The sequence below is a fragment of the Cyprinodon variegatus genome, unplaced genomic scaffold (genome assembly GCF_000732505.1).
Source record: "Cyprinodon variegatus isolate N-32 unplaced genomic scaffold, C_variegatus-1.0 Scaffold246, whole genome shotgun sequence".
In the NCBI taxonomy this organism is placed as follows: domain Eukaryota; kingdom Metazoa; phylum Chordata; class Actinopteri; order Cyprinodontiformes; family Cyprinodontidae; genus Cyprinodon; species Cyprinodon variegatus.
In genome coordinates this window covers 909,932-932,766 of record NW_015150699.1, presented here as the reverse complement: position 1 = coordinate 932,766, position 22,835 = coordinate 909,932, and the positions used below count along the sequence as shown (strand labels likewise).

Below are 22,835 nucleotides of genomic sequence, written 5' to 3'. Positions count from 1 at the left end.
CACTCCCGCAGACTGCCACCCTGGGTCTCTGAGCAAGACCCTTACCCTCGATTGCTCCCGGGCGTCCCACAATGGCAGCCCACGATGGCAGCCCACGATGGCAGCTCTTACTCTTTTAAAGCTCTTTTATATAACACGCTTTTGCCTTTTGTAGGAAAAAAAATGTTTGTGTGGCTCCATTTAGGACTTTTCACAATCTATTGAAAAGTGGTAGATAATCTGATTCGTGGTCATAATCTGTAAATTGTCATGACACTATTCTGAATCAGAAAAAAAAATTTACATTTGGATACATCTGTATATGTGGTTATTTAATTAGTTAATGTACCAAAAGTGCTTAGAAAAAGGAATTGACAGTGATGGGTTTACACTAGTTTGTTTACTCAAAGAAGTCAGACCAGTTAAAGAGAGAGCTGATGGCTACATGCTTCTACCAGCATCACTATTTGTTAGAACCTCTGGCATTTGGACCAATTGCTTTACTCATTTTATAACTTCACAGCCTCCCTCTCCCATAAAACTCCACCAGGTTTACAGGCAGTCATGGACTGTTTAAGTAGAAACAAAAGCCATGTGGGTTGTTTACAGCGGACTGCTTGGATAAACCTTTTCATCCATTGAGACAGCACTCTCAAGTTTGTTTGGCCACACCTGAGTACGTGTCTGGTATAGTCTGACCTACTTGTCATCAGAAAGTGTCAGGACAAACAGTAAGATTAGGTCGGTTGTAATGATCTTTTTGCAAAACAATATTGCAAAACTGGCTGTCGTGGTGGTCAAATTAAAATTTCCAACAATGTTGTAAAACTTGATCAAACAGATTTGATCTAAAAAGGCTAGAATTAATCCTTCCACTGCACACTTGTTTGACAGAGTGACTGAGTGTTATAATTATACCAGAACTTGTTCACAACTTTATTTTAATGGACTGACTCCAGATGGAAAAGCTACCTGATTTAGGTGTTACTTTTATTACCTAATGTACAGATATATATTCTATATACATTTTGCTTCTCATAGTAACAGGAGGATTTAGGATAGAAGTGCAGAAAACCTTAAGTAAATATAAGTGATTTTGTTTTAAAGGATGTGCAGTGATGTTTCATATAGATTTTAGTTAGTGCCAATAAGGCTAAATGAACAAATATCCTACAGCAAAACAAGAAAGAAGAAACCAAAAGTATGTTTTCATGTCATCCTTTCTCTCTCTACCTCTTTTTTTTGTATAACATGGAATAAAGGCCATTTGTTTCACAGAAAAACAAAAAAAATTGCAACAACAAAAGTGCCGCAAGAAGATTAAAAATCTGTTTGACTCAAGCACATTTGTACAGTTTTGATAGACTTCAGTAAAAGTGTGGTTTTGGGCCATTAAATTGAGCAGAACCTAAAGGCTTGTTTTAGGAGACCTGAGGGATCGTGGTGGTGGGTCCATTAAAATACTCCTAATTCATACAGCTTGTCAGCTGATGTGACCAGGGAAGAGGATTGTGGTCTTCCTTTAGCCTGCTGACTGGCAGAGATCAGGAACAAGTGGGGGAGGGGCAATGCTGTCTTTGCTCTGCTTATTATTTTTTTTACCTTTTCTCTGGCATTTTATTCATGGGACTTTAATTTGTAGGAAATGTATGATGAAGAACATGTATTAGTTTTGTTCCAGACTGAGAAAATTCATAGAAACTATTCAGCAGCTTAAGATCTTTAGCATACAGCAACTGAGCTCGATCTCTTTATCTCTCTAATATCTTTTTCTGTCTTTTATTGATATACAGAAAGAGACATGTATAGCTACCTTACAGTACCTGACTTAATAGTCTCAGGCAGACCTTTGGCCTGTGCAGACAGACCTATCGTCAATGTGCTTTTTAAGAAATCAGGTAAGATGACTCATATCTGGGGTTTATTATAACAGAATGAAAACCCTTTTCTATAGTTTTTAGTCTTTTCAGAAGCTGAAAATACAGTTCTTTGTCTGAGAATGTGGACTTTTAGATCTTTTTACTGTTTTGTCAATTAAATCGTGAAGAAAAAGCTGTCGAGGGATATCTGTGATATTTTCTGGTGACAGAAACGGGCAGTCCTCATGCCTGAGAGCTGTGATTCATCACAGACTGGAAAAGTTGCTCAGCCTACCTTCGTACCACTTGTTCTCTGTTTTATTTATTTATTTATTTTATCTTTTTTCAATTCATTTTTTCCAGTTAGTCCTATTCTCATCTCGTTGTTTGCTCAAGGAGTCTCTCCATTTGTCTTTGGAAACTTGTCTTTTTTTTTTAGTTTCCACCAAATTGCAGAAGTACCATATGTGCAGTGCAGCAATGCAATACTGTTTTGCAATAGTTATAGTTAGATGTATGACAACAACAACATGAGAAAAGCAAGATGTTTTATTAGTATGGATGTAAAAACAACACATCCTTATCAGGCAAAATAAATCAGATTAGAACGTTAGTCTGCTGTATGTTTATCTGCTCAGTGAGAGTCGAGGTTAGTCTGTAAAAGCACTGACCTCCCCCCCCCAGCCCCGTTCTCACTGACTGGCTTTTACAAACTGATTAATGTGTATGCTCACTCCCTCTCCTGTCTCCGCCATACACTCTTGAGTTTGACCCAATTCCTAGCCTATCGCAGAAATGAAAGACATGGCTCTCCACCGCACACCGCTTCTTCACCTCTCCAGCCTTCTTGACTTCAATCCAGAACTATGACCTCTCAGACCAGTGTGACATGGTCTGAGATGATAATGGAGGATAATGTTTAGAATTGGTCTAAACCAATTGGAGTGCAGTCATCGTCTGTGTCAGCCAGCAACATGGATTACTTTTATTCTTTCCGACTCTTGTTTATGGGATTTTTGGTCATGTTGAAGGGATGACATGGTTGTCATGGTGACAACTGGGGCATAAAGCTTGTTGTGAGCCGAGACAAAGAGTGAGCTCTTTATGCTCTTGGCCTCACTAAGCAGTGTGCTACACCATCACTTCTGGTTTAAAAAAAAATCAGAATGACAAACGCCAGGATCGCACCAATCAGAGTTCTGGAGCACATTTTCTATCAACAATTTTGTTTACAAAACCGATTTTAGTCGATTAGTACTTCTCTATTTAAAAAATTGGAAAAGATATTATTGAAAAATATTCCTACTCCATAAGTGGTCCTTAATTATTTATGTTAAGAGCAGAGGAGAGAACATTCTGGATGTAGAGAGTGGCTGTTGCACCTCAGGGTTTTACTGATAATTTAAGGTCAATCTAAACCATTAGATCCTAAAATGAGTGGGTTGCAGTTTTAGCAGGTGAAGCATTGCTGAATCTTTTATCTACAGATATTTGATATAAAATGTATCTCTTAAAATTAGATGTATCATGTTAGGTGACAGATATTAAATGCTTAGAAGAATAAAAATGGATCACTTTTATCAATTTAAACCTGGCCTTGTGTATTGAGCTCTCTCTTGCTCTCTGGCAGCCGGAATAAGACACAGAAATGTCTCAGCGTCTTTTAGAGAATATTATGTCCTCTAAACTTTGCTGATATCAATACTAGCTAACTGCTAAGATGGAATATAAATATATAGCCTTCTTTCAAGATGAAATGGTACATAACACTGGGTTTATGAGGTTTTGGCATTTTCAGGAGGAAAACTAAAAATCACCAGTTACTTTTGGTTTTCTCAAACAGGCATTAAGTGGGTATTTATATTAGTTTAAATCTAAAGAGATGCTATTTACAAAGCCCCTTGATATTGTCTTTTTTCATAAATGGAGTAAAGCTTTTATAAATCTCCAACTATTTTGAAGAATCACTTGTTCTGCTATAATTATTCCATTGAGAATTGACCAGTCTAGGATTTCAGATTTATGATTTTTTTTCCCCCTTTAGTTAAGTCCTGATAGGAGTTTGCAAATATGACATCAGCTTCAATGGCTAATGGTAAGCTGGGAGCCATTTTCCCAGTGCTTCCCAGTTGTTTGTGTCATGTTTAAACAAAAGGTGTAGGAGCCTCCCTCTGCTGCTCCTGATCTAAAGTTGTTTGCCTTCCTTAGTCTTTTCTAGTTGAAACTGTATATAGAACAGGGCTGCATCTGAAAAAAACACAACTACCTTAAATACTTTAAAATAAAAGGCTCCTGCATAGATATTGAGTGTAACAAGTATAGCTTTTACCTTTACATCCATAAAAGATTTGCTTTGTTTCACAAGATGGCAGCAACCAAATGGAGCAATCGTTCATTCTGCTGGGTAGTATTGTTATGTTGTAATATTCTAAAAACTAATGCCATATTGTCTTGTCCGCACCCTATGCTCACAGTGAGTCTTATTCCCTCAGTAGTGGCATCTACATCGATGATGTTTTTGATGCCAACATATGGTGCCTAGAAATGTTGTGTTTAACATAATAAAAGATTCGATTGAGTAAAAAACTTGTTGATTTTGACTAATAAATTTTTTTTCCCCGTCCATCTTTAGTAAAGACTTGTTTAATATCCAGTAGTAAATGTGTCTTTGTGTTTGTCCGGCTCTTTTTAGCATTTAATAGTTGAAATTTAATGAAAAGCTGTGATAAGATCTTAACTTCTGCTTAAGATAACCTGCTTCCTCACTGCCATTGTAAAGCACAAGTGTCATTGTCTAAATAAGGGTACTTGGGTTGCATTTATTAATGATAAATCACTACTAGGGTTGAATTGTGTTGTGCCGTTAAATGGCTGATATCTCCCGGATTTGCGGCCTCTTCATGCCACTTAATCTTGCATGCAACTAACTGAGACTTGATCCTTGCTGAATACTGAGCAGTTTTTAAGAGCCATCCACTCTGTGCGACGCAGGCCTGCAGTGGCTGATGGTCTCCTGCTCATTTACACATAATGAGCAGCTGAATCTTGGCTGGAAATGAGGTGGGTGTTGAGGAGTGGAGCCTTAAGTCAGTTGAGTTGCTTGAGATGGTGTCCTCGAAGGTCCTCAATAGGAGTTGAGAGAAGGCGGTGTGGGGCTAAGAGCCCTTTTCGTTCTATCCAGGCATGAAGGAGAGGAGCAGATAGAAATCTGCGGTAGAGATGGTCACAGGTGATGGGCCTCTCGGAAAACATTAGAAAATGAGGCCATTGCATGGAAATGTTGCACGGAGTTGTGCGCATCCTATTTTAAGATGGCTCTACTGTCAAAGCTCAGCACTAACAACCTGTCTCTTCTTCCTCCAGAACTCTGTGGTTTAATGGGTCCAATCATTGGGATGTCACCAGATAAGAAAACGGAAATTCCGGGTATGCAGGACGAGCGGACGGGCCTCAGAGGTGTCTGCGGTGTGGGAACCCTGCCTGAGGCAGAGTGTGCATCCAGTCCGCTGGCAACAAGTGTGGATCGCGCTTCAGGTACAGAGGATGAGGAGCTCACCAACCTCAACTGGCTCCATGAGAACCTGCTTCAGAACTTCACTCTAGGGGGCCCAGAGGCACAGACAAGCGGCAGCCCCCTCTTCGACATCGAAGGAGACTACAAGCCAAACCAGGGGGCATCGTCATCCTCGTCACCTTCATCACAAAACAGGGGCAGGGATCGGGACTCGCTAAAATCGAAGCCCCCTTTCTCATTTTCCCTCCTCATCTACATGGCCATCGAGCAATCTCCCAGCAAGTCACTGCCTGTTAAAGAGATCTACGGATGGATTCTGGAGCACTTCCCGTATTTCTCCAACGCTCCCACAGGCTGGAAGAACTCAGTCCGTCACAACTTGTCTCTAAATAAATGCTTCCGCAAGGTGGACAGGAGTTTGGGAAAGGTATGTCAGAAATGTGTTTCTCCTGATTGTATTAAACCCCACAGAAGAAGGTGCATTTTCACAATGAGAAGGAGGGGGGCTCCTTTTGTATGAATTGCTGCATCAATACTGTTGAAGGTAGCTTTAATAGCAGCTTATCTGCATCTTACATCCACATTGGCAAGCTGTGCTGATTGAATCTATAAGTACAAGTGGGTTTGTTGGTAATATGGGGTGAATATCCATTGGACATGACTTGTAAGCATATGTCCAAGTTGTGAAGGAATAACACCAGGTGCTCTAATTTATAGGGGAGAGGTGACCTAGTGGTTAGAGCATTGTGCTTGGATCTGCACAATGGCAACCAACTGCTCCCCAAGGGGAAGGGTGAAATGCAGAGAGTACATTTTGTTACTCTGTACTTGAAAGTGAAAGTGTAATGACAGTAAAAGGAAAAAAAAAGATGTACACATACTATGGTCTTTAAAGCAGGTGTTTGACACTGTAGGTAGGAGCCAAGTTCAATTTGAAAATGAAATCAGTTCCATCATTGAACTTGTCAGCAGAGGGAATCATGTTGGCTCTAAATTTAACTGGTAGATGTCTTAGCTGAATTAGACCTTAATAGAAATGAATAGACCAGCAGATCCTCAGCTGAATCCTCAGCAACTGTGAGACCTCACACTGACCCATGAACAACTTACATGTCCAGCCTCTCCCATCATCTTCTACAATTTGGGAGATTAATGATAAATCTTGGTTCACCTGAACAGACGATTCAGCAAACTGAGCTACAGCTCTGATATTTCTTATTATTAATCTTATATAGAAGGTCTAGAACAACTCTGGGGTTGAAGAGGAGCTTAATAAAATGAATGTAGCAGATGTAGTTCACAAATGTTCCTCAAACTCTTGTTGGGTTTTGTTTCTAAAGGTTATCACTGTTGCTTGTACACATTTTTTTTTAGTTTCTCCTTCCAATTAGTTTTCCATGACATTGCTAGGTTAGTGTTCTATGAATGGCCATCTTTTACAGCAGTGACCTATTGAGGCTTATCGTTGTTATGGAGGATTTTACTGACCGCTTGCTTGATAATTGTGGAATCAGCAGTCTTCCCTGTGACTGTGGACCATAACAAAATATTTCAGTTTGTTTTGGTCTTAAATACTGTTTAGTTTTTCTGAGGAAATAGCTGGAATTCTTAATCACTAAAGATAAAAAAGACAATAAAAGAAACACTTTAAAAGACATTTCATGTGAAATAATAAATATCCTGCACAGGTTTAGCTGTTTTAATTAAATTACTAATGCATATCTTCTTTTCAGTTATATTCTAATTTATTAAAAACTAAATTTTACTGAAATATACTGATATAAAGTATGACCTTATTTGATATTAGTATAATTCCACAGACGTGGCTGTTTGTAAAGGCAGAAAGCGGGCAGCTTAAAGCTGCAGCACAGCTCATGTGGCAGAGTACTAAGCTTTGACGCAGCTGCAGAGACCTCTGTGACTTTGCTGCGATAAGAGTGGAATCCGGTCAAGGTTACAGATACTCCTACAGAGGAAACGCAAACACGGCGCACTAATAAAGGATGTTATCTCGAGAAGCACCTCCAGGTAGTGCAACTATTTTGGTCCGGTGTCCAGCTGTTGAACTCATAGTGGCCAAATTAAGGGAAGGAGGTGAATAAGAGTTGCTGCAGCAGCAACGCCTACTGTTATTTATGTCTATTTAAGATGCTGTCTTGCTTGAAAAATTAGCATGGTGTGATTGTGCAAAAAGAAAAATCACACATCTGCCGTGAACTATTCTCGCAAGCAACGTTAAACATTTTTAGTAACATACATTCACCTTTCAATGTATCAAACATGGTCCCATAAAAAAAAAGATAATTCTTTATTAAGCTGATATTTAGAAAAAAAGATGAATTGAACAGATAACAGCATGAGGGCGACGTAGAGCTCAGGCCTTGTAGAGAATTTAACTGAAGAAACATCTGAGAGCAGAAATAGTGATCAGAATGAAAAACGATTAATTTCTAGGATTTGTACATTTTGTTAATATCTTTGATTGGAATGCATTTTTAGTTTTAAACAAACTTAGGTAATTTTTACTTTCTTATTATTTGTGACCCGTATAATCTGTGGTTTGTGGTGTTGTACTCTTGAGATGACATTTGAATAATTTTAGATCTGGTTAAGGCCAAATCATTCAGATCTTATGAGTTCAATCTTTTTCCCTCTTTTTTCATTATGTTGCTTTAAAAGTCCAGTTTTCCAGCATGGTTTTCCCATTTGTCACAAATGATGTTCCCAAACTGAAAATTCCAGTCAGAAATATACCAACACATACATCTTAATATTGGGTCAAGTAAAAAGAATAAAGAAAATATGTTTTATTTCATTAATACAGCATCATTATAAAATGGAGGGGAAATTATTAATCTTTTTAAGCCTCGTTTGTGACTCTAGTTATGTAAAAGTGGAGTTTGGTTGTGTATTTCGTCTCTTAATTCAGTTATGTGCAGAACCACTTTGTATTCCAAGTACTTGGGCAAGTATTTACCACAGGATTAATTTTTATTTTCTTAATTAATTTTCATCTGTTTTATCTTTTTTTTTTTTTTTTTAAAGGATTCGTCAAGTTTAGTCAGATTAGATACAGTGTGTCTAACTTTAACTGGACATTTGTTGGCCCTTTCCAACACTAGATATGTGTTGAAGTTATGTCATTGTAGTAATAACTTCATGTTTAGGGTCACTGTCCTGCTGGGAAGTGAACCTTCTGCTGGTCTCTGGGTTTTTTCAGCCTCTAACTAATTTTCTCCCCCAATGAGCTTTAGCTCCCTGTATTTTGTCCAAAAACCCTCTCTGTCCCTGTTAAAGAAAAGTATCCCCACTCCATAACCTAGTTTCAGCATAAGGCTGTGTGTTTAGAGTAATGTGCAATGAGATCTTGTATTTTCAATATTTAGGTCTGTATCATGAGCAAAGCGCCCTCTGCCACTTATTTTTATTTCTTTGTTCAGTCTGCTTGTAGAAAACGGCAATCAGACTCATCCTATTTAAAAAAATCAATGCTTTCTAATTTGTTATAATAAAAAAAAACACCATTGAAATTGCTTGGTGTGTTACTCCATGCAGTCTGTTAACACCTTTTTTAAATGCCTTTGAAGAATCTTAATAAGGTTTTCCAAGTTAACATGCTGATTCTTATTGTAGTTTAAGTAGTGGTTTCTATTCTTTGAAACATGCAAAATTACACTCCATTTCAGGTAATAATAATGTGTAATACAGTTTGTGCACTGTTGTATGGTGGCATGGAGGGAGGAAGGCTACTGCTGCTCTGTAGCACTTTACTTCATGTGGAACGATTCTAACCAATAGTGGATAATACTCCCTAATGAACCATCATTTACTCCATAAGCTTTGAAATCAGTTTGCATAGCTTTAACTATCACCAGCTCCTCCAGCTTAGTGCTGTGTGGGTGCAGGTTGAGCCTGTGGTACCTGGGCTGTGTTTGGCCAACACCTGATTTTTTTTCCCACCTTGTGAGGAGACGGCTGTTAGTAGCAGCGTCGAGCAGTGCAGGCTGCTCAGCATGCAGGTGCACAGTACGAGTCCTTCGTCTGCTGAGACACCAGCACCAGTTTCACATGACACTGGCTGGTGGTTTTTCGTTGCCATGGAGACATTTCCTTCTTCCTGCATCAGAGCCGGTTGGTAATCTGAGTCAAGGTTATTCTTCTCCTCCTTTGCCTCGCTCTGTTCTCCCGTAACAGGCCCAGAATATGCCACTATCAGATCAAGCGGCGCACAGTCCTGCTCTCATCACTCTGGCTGTTGCTGTAACACAGTTGAACTGAGGCTTCCTGTTTGCAGAGGCCTGTTTGGGTTAGATTTTCCACAGTTTGTGAATGGGAGAACCATTGTTTGGCTGTTCATTTTGAGGTGGGGCTGTAGTTAAATTGTGTAATTATGCATCTTGTTTGGATAAGAACAATCCTTTTTTTTAATACAGGGCTGTACTATTGCATCCTTAATAGTAGATTTTTCAATTTTTCATTCATCAGCTATTTTACTTTCTCATCACTTAAATTAAATTCTAACTTATTTATACAATTTTGTTATAAATGAACATTAATTATTGTGCATTATCCCTTTCCTCTGATCCTCCTTCACTGCTGTCAGTTCTACTAAATAGCTACCTGAACTGGATATACTGTCCTCATCCGTATCATTACTTCTCAGTACAAGTACAGCTGTTCTGTAAAGTCATAACAGGTTTATTAGAGAACATTGAACAGCATCAACAGGTCAGTGACAAAGTTGCAGGCAATTTTAAAGCAGGTTTAGGGTATGAAATCAAATCTCAAGCTTTAAACATCTCCGGAAAACGGTTTGATCCTTCAGCTGAAAAGGCTCAAACTAATGAGAGTGGTCGTCAGTTCAGGTGAACAAACGGTGGTCAGAGTTGGAGAGACAGATGAGCAGAAATACCTGGATGTCCCGGAGAAAAACCTGTAAGAGGCTGCAGGATCTCTGATACAGGGGCAGAGGCTCTCCTGCCAGGTGCACCAGAACTCCTAACATATAATTAAACCTAAAATGGTTTGAATCTAAACATAGATGTGTCAGAATGGTCTAGTCAAAGCGCAGACCTCAGTTTAATTGAGATTCTGTGGTAGGTAGAGTGCTTTTACTTTCTTGTTCAGTTAAATAGAGGATTTTTAACCAATAAGGCAAACATCTAGATGCCTTGTCCTGCACACTTAAATCAAATGGTTAAGCTACCTCACTAGCCGAAGGTCAACAGGTCCATCTGAATACAGCACATTAGTAAGGACTGTTAAGCCTAAGCAGAAGTGAGTCAGCAGTCATCATAAGTGCTGTCTGAGTAGTGCTGGCAGTAAGGAAGGCTGTAGGAAAAGGAAGCAGGATGCTTCCTATTGATAGTTAGTGTTGCACAGGGACCTCCCGCCGTTCCAATCTGGCACTTAGGAGCTATAAGGAATCCCACAATCCTTTGCATGACAGAACGTATAGGTGCATCCCACCTCACAGGATTTAACGAAAACACATAATTACTTCACATGTCCTCCATGTTACATGCTAATGTTAACACCTTCATATGTTTTGGGTTTTATGATGGAGAGCTTCGACTGTTCATTTCTGTAACTTTTGATTTAGCAGACAGTCCTGGAGAACAACCTGTAACAGGCTGTAGTCCCGGTTTCACAAACATTACCCATGTGTGTTTCTGTTGCACAATGATGTCTGGAACGGCTTCGTCTGTCTGGAATCAGCACAGCAGTCTGGAGTTCCTCTCCTACCCGCCATATCTCTACTGTTGACTCCAAGAAAGATGAAGGAATAGGAGCTAAATTTTGATGTATTTAAGCTGAGCTTGGCTAATTAGCTCATGTTGGACTCGGAGACCAATTTAACTGTTGCAGGACAGCAGCTCTCAAGGACTGAAGTTTCAGACTTTAAACTTTAGTCCTAAACTAGGAAATATTACCTTCTTTTGTTTTGCAAAGGAAAACGAACTCCATACTCTTCATTATTACATTTATGATTAATCTTAAAAACCATATTTGCCTTCGCTATACAGTTCTTTATACACTGTTGTATGGTTCTCTCTGATAGAATTCCAGTCAAGTACATTAAGGTTAAAATAAAGTTCAAAGGTCATGAAAACATGTTGAAGGCAAAAGTCCAGTAGAACTGAGTCAATATTTGTAAAAGTTGGCTGTTTAAATACTTAACACTGGTTCTTTTTCCCTCTCTAATCAGTGATGTAAGAACGAACTGAGTATGATTGAAAAGTTTCCGGTTAGGAAGTCTTGCATTAACGTTCAATGCCTCTTAGTTGGACGAATAAATGGGAAGTAGTCACCGGATCCATTTGTTTGCCCCCACAGGCCAATGGAAAAGGTTCCCTCTGGTGCGTTGACCCAGAGTATCGCCCCAACTTAATCCAAGCTCTTAAGAAGCAGCACTTCCCAGCCGTTCATGCCTTCTGCACGCCACCCGCCTCCCCACCCAGGTAAACTGACGATTACAGTAAAAGTGTTACAGGAAGTCCTTCTCAATGAGACAAAGTAAAAGCAACCTTAATATCTGTATCTTTTATAAAATATGTATTCTATTTCAAAGTCTCTTTAAAGTCAACATGTTTTGTTTTGCAGTGCCTCCTCACCTCCTCGCCATCTCTTTCTACAAGGCTGCTCATTCAAAGGTGAGACTGAACCAAACTCTTTTAGTTTGTGTCGTTCTGTCAGCGCTGTAAAAAGCCAGCGACCGTATTTTCATCAACATCGTCCTAATCAACATCTGTCTGTGATGCGTTTTCATTAGTTTTTTTGATTTTACATATTTCAGTCTCAGCCACATTCAGCATCTGTTCTTTTTTGCCCTTCGACTCCCGGTTTGGCGTGTTGCTTTTAGCTCATGGATGCCTCATGTACACCACAACACTGAGAGCTCACAATCGATCTTGCCACCCCCACCCCCCTTTTTTAGCTTCTTGGATTTGTAACCTTGACGACAAGCAGAGGTTTTGCTGGTGCGCGGTGTCGAGCACTCAGTCTCAGTGTAATCATTAATAATTTAGAGCTGCAGAAGTGAGCGATGAGGCTTTCAGACACATTGTCAGGTCTGGAAGGATCAGATGTGCTCTGGCTGTCAGTAGTTTTTTTTTTTTTGTTTTTTTTTTTTGTTTGTTTTTTTTTACCCCCGCCCCCCTCGGGGTCTCCTTGCTTGTTGAGTAGAACTCCTGACTTTGCCCAGTCATCCAGTCCTAGTCGAGATTCCATTCTCCCATGCTTCCACGGCGTAGGATTTGACCATCATGCATGTTTTCTCCTCTTCCAGAGTCTGACATTGATGCTGCCACTGCCATGATGCTCTTAAACTCTGCCCCTGGGCACCACGTTGACCCATGTAAGAGAATGCACACTCATCAATCGGTTTTCGGTCTTTTTCATACCACCCTGTCATTGCTTACTTTTTGTGTTGCTTCTTTGCCGAGTCTGTGCCTTTATATGTCTGTATCTGTTTAAACGTATTTCAGGGTTTTACTCTGGGAGTCATCTTCTTCACATTCAGCAGCGGTCAAAAAATATCCACTCATAATGCACCTCCCCCAATATTTGGTTAAATATCCCTCAGAAAGTTGCAGAGAAACCACTTTTTGTTCTAAGGTTGCACAATATTAGGAAGGTGTGCAATCATGTTGGTAAATGTCACAAAACATCTTAAATAATAATTAGCAAATATTTATTGGAGTGGAAGTACTTCTTAGTTCTCGTTGTGCTTACAGTGTTAATGCAATATGGTTATTTGTGATATGTTGTGCTGTCCTATTTCATTGCGCTTAACAAGCTTCTTGCATATTTCTGGTTGGACATTCAACCACCTTTCTATTTAGGTATTGGAAAGTTTGTATTAATTGACACAGAGCTGAGTTTTCCCGGTCAGCTTCTGAATCTTTGGGTATTATTTAACTTTTTCCAATTAAAGTTTATATAATTTATACGTATAAAAAGTATCAGTAAAGTATTTTTTAATTGATTTTTGTTACCGGTATTCCGAACCTCTCAGTTTGCAAGTTCTTCTAATTGATAAACAGATTCTGGACATAAAGCTGTCACCACCATGCTTGACAGTTGGTACAAATGGTTTGAAAGTCTAATCTGTACTCGTTGAAACTTATTTTGTTTTATAGGAAACTGCTTGGTCTTTTTCTTATTGAACCATAAAGCTTTTCTACAGTGTGTTTTTTCTAATTTTCGTAAAGGAAAGTAGTTTTAGACCGTTTTAAAGTTGCTGTTTTCAAAACTGGGGAAATTAAGATACTTCTGAGTGGATAAAGATTTCCTTGTTGATTATAGATGAAGAAAAACGTCCTTCTGCTTTATACTGTCACGATAAAGAACATGTTTAAACTTGCATGTCAAGGTCAAGTTTGATTTTTTTTTTCTCCCAGAATGTCAAATAACCATCATTTCTTGCTTCCACTGCTCTGTTCAGGTAACTCCGATGGGCCGCTGGACCTCTCCCGACCCGACTCTGTCCTGGTGAGCAGTGATCCAAAGCAGGACCACAACTACAGCAGTGCAGCCCTGCAGCGCTGCTCCTCCCGCTCCTCCTCCTCCTCTCTCTCCTCCCTGGAGGAAGGCGGCTGCGGGCCTAGGCAGTCACGGCGCGCTGGCAGCGAGGGTTTTCACAGCGACGAGGACTCCGACCTCTGGGACGAGAGGGCTGTCCAGCAGAGTTCCCGACGTCCAACCGCCATCAAGTGGCCCATCAGCAAGCGACCCCGACGCGAGGTCAAACCAGAGCTGGACGAGGAGCTAAAAGAGGCGGCAGGGTCGTTGCTACACCTCGCTGGTATACGCAGCTGTACAGAGGGGTCCAAACGTACTGTCAAAAGCACAAAACTTAACAGGAAATGAAGTTCCCTTCACCCCAATAAACTCTGGACCCTGTGAATCCTAACCCCTGACTCCCGATCTTGTGCCTCCTTCTCCTCACCTGATCGTTCACTGGCCATTTTGAGCCTCTTTTGGTTGGGAGCGTCCTCGTCCAACTAACAAATGGCAATAGTATCGTTCACACGGGAGAACAAAGCCATATAGAGTAACTCGGGAGGGGGAGCGGATGTTTGGGCTGTGGAGATCCATCAAAAAGTACCTATCCAAAAATGACCTGCCTGTTTTTGTCAGATTTCGAAGACTGTGATTCAAGAATTTCTTTCAAAGACAAAAAAAAAATTTAAAAAATGGGGAAAAAAGCTTAAGGTTTTTCTAACTCAAAGCGTTGCATGCTTCCTCCTCAAACTGTATCCTCTTCCAAGTGAATCTATTTATGAAGCGAATGAGTGCATGTTTGTAACAGACAAAGCCTAACCTCCTGGTGTTATCAGTTTCTCCTCTTTGTGCTACAAGATAGAAAAAAAAAAACTAAACAAAAAACAACAACAACAAAGTAATGCCACTATTTGGAAAGCAACCCTTTCTCTTTGAATCCTCTTAAAACATGCAATAATAAATCCACAACCTTAAGTTTTTTATTTTTCATCCTTTTTATTGAAAAGTCGAGTATGCCAGATCAGGTTTTCATAAAAGAAAATAAATGGAGGAGTATTTTATTCTCTGTAGGCCATCCACTTACTGCACACAAACTGTGGCTCTTTTTCAGGATGTGAAAGCAGTATTTCTCCACAGCTGCCAAATTCAGTTAAACAACTTAGCATTACTGCTTTGAGTAAATAATTTTGTAGTGTAAACCCATGGCACATTTTCATGTTTGGTTAACATCTGACTGCCATGCAACGTCAGACTCCTAGCAGCATTTTCATGGGTTTCCCTGCACAGATTTTTATTGTTGCACATCTGTAACATAGCTCACCCTTTTTTCAACCCGACCCAGAAGATCGGGGTCTTTAGCAGCCAAAATCCATGCTCTTACTTTCTTGACCAAAGCGGCACCAGTTAAAAAAACAATGCGGATCAGACCGACTCTGGGAACCAGAACCATGATGTCCTAATCCCCTTTATGAATTTTGCACCATGGGCTTGTTTATCTTCTGAAGCAAATATAATTTTCAGCTTAAAGTATCAGTTTTTATGAAGAGATCCACTGTTATAGTACAGTCCATGGGGGGAGAGCGAAAGCTTAAATTTACAGTCACTTTAAGCAAGTTACTATAGAGCAGTGCTGACCTCAGGGCCGTCTGACAGGGAGTGTTTCATCGTTGCTCTTCCCGCTAGAACAAAATAAGGAAGTGCACACTCTTCCCACAAGCTTGTAAAGTCGGTGTCAGCTGATTGCAGCCAGCTCTCAGAAGGGAAGTCGTCGATCACCGCAGTTGTTATGTTGGAGCATTTGGCAAGGCTGCAGACTAACAGGATTCATGGTAATCTCTGCAGGAATGAGGGTCAATAAGTGAAAAATGTGGATGTTTTACCTCAATGAAACAGCCAGTGAAGCATATGTGGGTGTTGCCAAACCTTTTTTTTTTTTATTTCATTTGTGCCACGAACTTAAAAAAAAGGGGGCCTATGGTCTCTGAGCCGGTGCCTCTTAATAAATAAGAATATCATTGTGTTTATTTTACAAATTCAATTTCAAAAAGTGAAATATTTGTGGCTGAATACCATGCAGAGTGATGTTTTTTTCATTCCTTTTTTTTCCAAATATGGCTTAAAACAATTGACATCCCAAAATACAGTTTCTGATAGATTTAAAAATGAATTAATTTAAATAAAATATTAGTTTTTGTCCAGTATATGCTCTAAGAACTGGCCGCAGCTGTTTTCTGCATGAATTACTGCATCTGTGCAGAGAAGCCAGGGCTTGATCAGCATGTGGCTCTGCTGAGGTAGTAGGAAAGCCCAGGTTGCCTTAACAGAGCTCTTCTGCTTATCTGCATTGTTGCAAGTTCTCCTCATGATGCTCCTCTCTTTGCTGTATAGGATGGTTAGGTTAGTGGCAGTGAAACCATGCTAGTTAAAACAGCACTAAATTTACTTTTTGTTTGAAATGGTAATATTGCACCACCGAGCAGCTCAAATATTTTTTCTCTTTAGTCCAGGGAGTACGCTTTCAGAGTCTCTGACTCAGAGGGGAAAGTGAGTGTTTTAATCCCTGTCCTGGTCATATTGGTTTGTTGGAACTGGTTAAACTCAGACTCCTGTTAGCTACTTTTAAATCTCTGCCAAATTCCTGGAAGCTTTGCTTCAAAACCCTCCAAATCATGTGTTTATGTGCCTCTTAAAAGCATAGTTTCTCCTTCCACTTAACTTTCTGTTTAACATGCTTTGATCCATTTTAAGGAAAGTTAGCCATACAATAAATCTTCAGCTTTTCTAGTTGGGACTTTTTGTGGGTTTACCTTCCTTATGGAGGGTTTTACTGACGTCCCCTGGGAAGCTGTCATAACTGTGTAACATAACATTTCTTTGTTCATTTTCTTTAACTAAACCTTCAGTAGTGTTCTGATGTTCTGAGAAACCTAATGTTGTTTTTCATAATAAATAGAACTAAATGCTTAAAACATACCACTCTGTAATAATTATAAATTACTCAAAGAATGATATTCTGATTTATTAAGGTGTACCTGGATCTCGCTCGCTGCCACACTGTAGTTAAGTTTTCTGTGAGAAACTGGAATCTGGTGATCTCACCAGTCTGGTTGTTTTTATTACTTTTTATTTTTTTCTGCCACTTTAGAGTGGGAACTATCCATTGAGGTAAAAGCTGTGGTTCCCAGAACTAATACTTGCTTACACTGGTCTTGTTTAGCTGTGAAAAAAACAGAACAAATAATTTGTTCGTTAATCCTCATCTTATTTATGACTTTAATTTATGAGATAATTGAATGCATACTCTATCAAACACTGGTCATGTCAAAAAAATGACTTGAGCACATTTCTGTTCTTTACTCTGTGAAGTCTTGAGTTTTTTTTTTCCTTGTTTGTTTTACAGCAATACCCTTTTTTTCCCCCTTGTTACACTGATTACATAATTTGCCAACGTATGTCTTTTGAGCGGGTTTCCTCAGTTTAATCCATGACTGCCAGTTTTTTATGTGTTTGTTTTGCTTTTTTTAATAAGCTGAATAGAAGCAGTAAATTAACGTTGATCCGGGACGTTTTTTATGTTGCCAAAACTGATGCACGCTGGGATTTTGAATTAAAAGCTTACTCATCACCCTTGTGTTGTAAAAATAGTTTAAGGCTGATTGAGTAACTCTCATGATACGTTTGGTCTGTCTTTAACTTTTATCAGATTGATTATTGGTTTTACAAAATCAGATTTGGCTCTTAGGAAGAAAACAACTCCTGCTCATCACTGATGCCAGGAACGTTAGCGATTTGCTGTAAAGCTGGATCACAACGGCTAAAGCCAACAAGGCAGCTTCAGTTCAAAGTTAGATCAACGTTCCATTATGATGAGTTCAGAGTATTTATGGGAAAACATCTTTAAAAAATCTGATTCTGTAGCATCTACAAAAGTAAAGACATGTTGGTCTTAAAGCAACAGTGTGTTTGCAGACCGGCCAGAGGAGTTTTCACTCAGCTAAGGTAATTAACTCCTTTGTTTCTGCACAGCAGTTTTGAACATGGTTTTTTGATTTATATTTTAAATCATTCTATGTTGCAGTTCCTTTGGGTGTTCTAATTCTCACACTTGACAAAGCTGCCAACCCAGTATCAGTTTGTCTGTTGTCTGCCATGTCCAGTGGACTGACACACCTGTTGTTTTTTTTGTATGCTAACCTCTGTTGATAAAAATGTTTATAAGATTTATTTTCGCCAAAGATATGCAATTGCATTATATATGGTATTACAAAACTATTAATAAAATCCTGTTCTTGTTATGGCCTGTGTGAATTTTTTCCTCGTGTTTCCTCTTTCTAGCGTCTTAAAAATCTTCCAAGTTTCCATATTTTGTTGTGAATAATATGGTTTTATGCTGTTAATTAACAAAGTAGCACACTGTTTCATAGGTAAGAAACGATGAACAATTTCCCCTTTTGTTTAGGACAAAACACCTGCTGGTTTTGCACACCTTTACACCTGAGTGTTGGCCCAGTGCAACCTGCGGCTCCAGAGCCACATATGGCTCTTTGGACCCTCTCCAGCGGCTCTTAATAGTGGCTAAAATGTATATAAAGAGCTAAATAATTTACTTTAATATATACCGGTATCAATAGCTTTAGCGTTTTTTATAAGATGGAAAAGAATGAGATTAAAAGAACCAGGAATATGTTTTAAGAGACATTTTTCTATGAATCAGCTTGAAAATTATATGTTTTAACATTAAAAATACATGATTGTTGATTGTTTGAGATGGCAACAACTAATTTCCTATACAAGATAAAAAAAAAAAAAAAAGTTTTCTAGAAAAAGTCATGTTACATTTTGCGGCTCTAAACAACTTTTACTTGGGCGGACTCTGGGCAAAACGGCTCTTTGGAAAGTGGTTAAAGCAGTGTGCTTGTGCTCTTGAGAAGGTTGCAAGAACCCGTTTCAATCCCTACAGCCTGCACTCTGGGTCCCTGAGTAAGACCCTTAACCCCTGATTGCTCCCCTGGTACCACACAATGGCAGCCCACTGCTCCCCAATGGGATGGGTTAAAATGCAGAATTGAATTTCTCCATTGTGAGATTAATAAAGCTAAATTATTATTATTTTATCATTAAAATAACTCAAACTCACTTAGATTGGAGGTAGAACATCTGTCTAATTGGTCCCAGATTCTTAGAGCATTAGATTTTCTAAAAAGAAAAAAAAAAAAACAGTTCTGATCTGATCCACTCTCTAGTAGCTGTAACTATGTTTAGGTTGGATTCCTGCTGGAAGGTAACGTCGGCCTCAATTTCCTCATCTGCTGCTAAAATAAGAAAATTTAGCAGAAATCAAGCTTTCTTTTGAGTTTGCCAAACCTTAAATTGTATGTGAGATTGAACGTTAAACTTCTTACATGAAAACCATGTGTTTATTTTGTGCTGATAGTCCCTTCGTTAGGGTATATTTCATCTGCATTTTAACCCTGATTATCCCTTCGTTAGGGTGTTTGTCATCTGCATTTTAACCCATCTCCCTCTTTTTGTTTCAGCGACAGTAACAGGGTTTAGAACCACCAACTTTTGCAGGTGCTCCAAGAAGCTATTGCTCTTCTTTCTAAACACTAGTTCATCTGCTAATAGTATGAACTCTGCTGGATAAGAAGCTTTATTGTTAGTGTAAAGGTAGTACAATTATTTCATTTGGCAGCGATGTTTATAGTTAAAATTACACTACAATGCAGTGTAACAAAGTACAATGAGCCTCTACCCTAAAAGCAAACTCCAAATGTTGTTCTGCATTTCACAACAAAAACATAGGAGTTAGGAGAACTTTTACCTTTTGAAATAACCTACAGCCTAAGGTTTAAATACTGAAAATGTATTCAATATGGTTAATATAACTGTTTTGGTTTTCTGTGTGGACTTAACTATTTTAGCAGCATATAAGGCTTAGTTCTTCAGGCTTTTGCAACTGAAAATTTGTTTTTCAGACTTAAAAATAGAATTTAAAAAAAAAATTAATAAATCTTTTTAAAGTGCATTCATCTATATTCTGGTGCTTGTCCATCAGAATCATGAGGATTGGTTCCTATCTCCAGCAATCTATGAGCAGAAGGTGGGGTAATGGCCAGTCCATCATAAGGCAAAAATAGTTGGACTATATTTGCTAGTTAGGAAACTCCTGTAGGAAGTTAGTTGCAGAAGATTTTTTAGCGTCAAAACCAACAGAGGCAGGATAAAATTGCATATCTCAATTTTGATTTTTGTTTTCCTTCCCCTTTGCAATTTTGCACCTTTTTAAGATTGTTTAGTGCAGAACAATCTAATGAAACACGTGTTTAGTGTTTTTAAGGGTGATGTACTTCATTACCTATTTCTTACAACATTTAACAGCTACTGTTAAAGTTCAGCCTTCTCAGGTTGTTCTGCTTTTTATGCTACACCTTGCAGGATCAGCTCTGTTTTGGCTGCACAGGCTGTCCTCAGCGCTACAACTTCCAGCTCCACATCCCTTATCTTTTTTTCTCCTGTATGGGACTGCTTTGAAACACACCTTGCACATGGAAGTGAATTCCTGGGCCTTGCGACGGATGCAAAATCAGATATTCTAACGACACTCTCCTCTGTTAGTTAATTAGTCATGGAGGACTGCGGGATGAACATGGTGTGACCCTGAACAAGGGCCTGTCTGACTAGCCTCGGGCCCTCTGGCACAGCTCTATTGTTCAATAGAGTCCTGTGTGTCGACTGGAAGAGGGAGAGGTGGGGGCTTCTCCCTACTGACTGCCTCAATTCAGCAGGAAATCAGAGCAGCATCATCCCCCTCCTCTCCGCCCTCCCACACAGGCCCTAGCAACCACGCCACGCCGACAGTTGCCAGGCAACCAGACAATGCCGGAGCCACTCGCTGTGGTGTGAGAGAGTTTGTGTTTTGCATGTATACGTTTAAGATCAGGAACGGTGAGTCTGCAGCAAAGGATGGAAAAGGAAACACTTATGTGGTGAAAAATCTAAAGAGATTAGAGTGGATTAGGCCAAATTAATCATGTAGGATTTGTGATGATAGATGCATTAGCAACATATAATTTTACCTCTGGGCTAAATGAGGTCATGTGTGTTATGAAGTGAAATCAGAGAGACTGTCCCTCTTATCGAAACAGAGCATCCAATACTCCTAGTTTTATTTTAATTACTGCTCTGAATATGCAACTAAAATCTGCCTCTTATTTCAAATGGGTTTATAAAATGTGTACATTTTTCAGCAGCTCCATAAATAACATATTTTAGAGATATATATATGTATATACCAACAATAATGTAATAATATATATGGTTAATAAAGGGGGAAAACTGATACCACAAATGTATTGCTTTGTATCGTAACTTTCACATTTTTATGTTTAAATAAATATGGTTATTTTGAAAATCCTGTGTCAACCTGCTTCAAAAAAAAAAAAAAAAAAAGGAACAAAATTTTATTTATTCATATTTGGCATCAGCCACTGTTCTCAGTTCTTAGAAATAATTTGGCTTTAAAAGCAAAATAACATGTTTCACACATTTAAACTTGTGATATAAACTATTAAAGCTAAAACATACATATTTTCTAAATCTTACTATTTAATGTTTATTTATCTCACGGATTATTCTAAGCAGCTTTATTGTTGTTGATTGAGCGTTACTGTTATTGATTTTTTATTCTCCAGATACAGAGCATTATATTGTAAAACACCGTGCAGTACAATACTTTATTTTTTTATTTTTATTTTTTATATATGTTATTTTTATAAATTTTTCTAAGGTACACATTGTGTGTCCACTTCTACTATAACCCTTGCTGCTTTAAACACCACAATTTCCCCATTGTGGGACAATAAAAGGGATTTTCTATTCTATTTCTATTCTAAGCAACTGAAATTTAAGGAACAACTAATAGAGCAACAGAACAGCAGGATGATCATTAATAACAAAACCATTTATAAGAGCAATAATTGTGTTTATCTTGAATATAAAACTATACAAAACTGCTTTGTCAACATTTTATCACTCAGATATAATCAGAATTCTTTTTTTCAAAATAAACACCTTTATATCTTATCAGGTTGTGCTAAACCTCAAAAAGGAACAAAACATTATGATTAAATATGTTTTTTTTTTACAGAATAAAAACAAAACACAATTTTGTGACAGACACACGTGTGCAATTATCTTTCCTCTGACAATTATTGAACAAAGACAGCAAACTTTCTTTAGAAGTCAATTTATTGATTCACTCTATGGATAAATACAGTGCTAATAAGAAAATAAGTTAGAAGTTTTAACAGACTAGTTGTTGAGGTTCAGTTTTCAGCAAGAATCCAGTCTATCTGAATCTGCTCCTTGTTTTGCAAAGACAAAAGCTGAAATTTCAGTCCTGAATTGTGTGAAACTGGCAGAGACGCGCCCCTATAATGACTAGCAGCTGTAACTGCAGAGAATGGTCTATCCACCAAGTATTCACTCAGGGAGGCTGAATGCTAATCACATTCTGCGTCTCAGTGCTTTTTTTTCTGCTTTTTAATTTAAATAAAATCATGTTTTTTATCCATAAATTTCCTTTACATTTACTTCTACTGTATTTTTTAATTACATAACATCTGAATAGATAGTTTGTGGTGACAAAGGGGAAACTTTTTAAGAGCTTGAGCTCCCTCTTACAGCTCTGGGCATAAGCTGTTCTTCACTCCACACGCTAGATGGCGCTCTGCTCACACCAGCTAACCAGTTCCTCGCACTTTGACTTGAGCTCTGGTATGTAGTTTTTTGTTGTTGTTGTTTTTATTTAGTTTTTTTCCCCTCCTTATTATTATATGTATATATGTTTATCAAATAGATAGTCCATCACGAACCACACTCCATACCAGTAAGTGGCGGTAATGCTACTAAATGTTTGTTGCCAACCGCCAATAAATCCAACAAGAAGAAGAAGTAGTAGAAGAAGAAGAAGAAGA

General features: G+C 38.6%; 1 protein-coding gene across 2 annotated transcripts in view; it reads left to right on the top strand.

The window, feature by feature from the left end:
* The window catches only part of foxn2 (forkhead box N2), a 28,158-nt gene extending 10,015 nt beyond the window's left edge, over positions 1 to 18,143 (top strand). Inside the window, exons 2-6 of one of the 2 annotated variants that reach the window (XM_015381996.1) lie at positions 5,202 to 5,779; positions 11,689 to 11,813; positions 11,956 to 12,005; positions 12,641 to 12,709; positions 13,799 to 18,143. In XM_015381996.1, the coding sequence (XP_015237482.1) occupies positions 5,216 to 5,779; positions 11,689 to 11,813; positions 11,956 to 12,005; positions 12,641 to 12,709; positions 13,799 to 14,223 (1,233 nt within the window). In that variant the 5' untranslated portion in view covers positions 5,202 to 5,215 and the 3' untranslated portion in view covers positions 14,224 to 18,143. The remainder of the gene's footprint in view (positions 1 to 5,201; positions 5,780 to 11,688; positions 11,814 to 11,955; positions 12,006 to 12,640; positions 12,710 to 13,798) is intronic. The other variant, XM_015381997.1, reaches the window with a different exon arrangement.
* Positions 18,144 to 22,835: the final 4,692 nt, after the last annotated feature.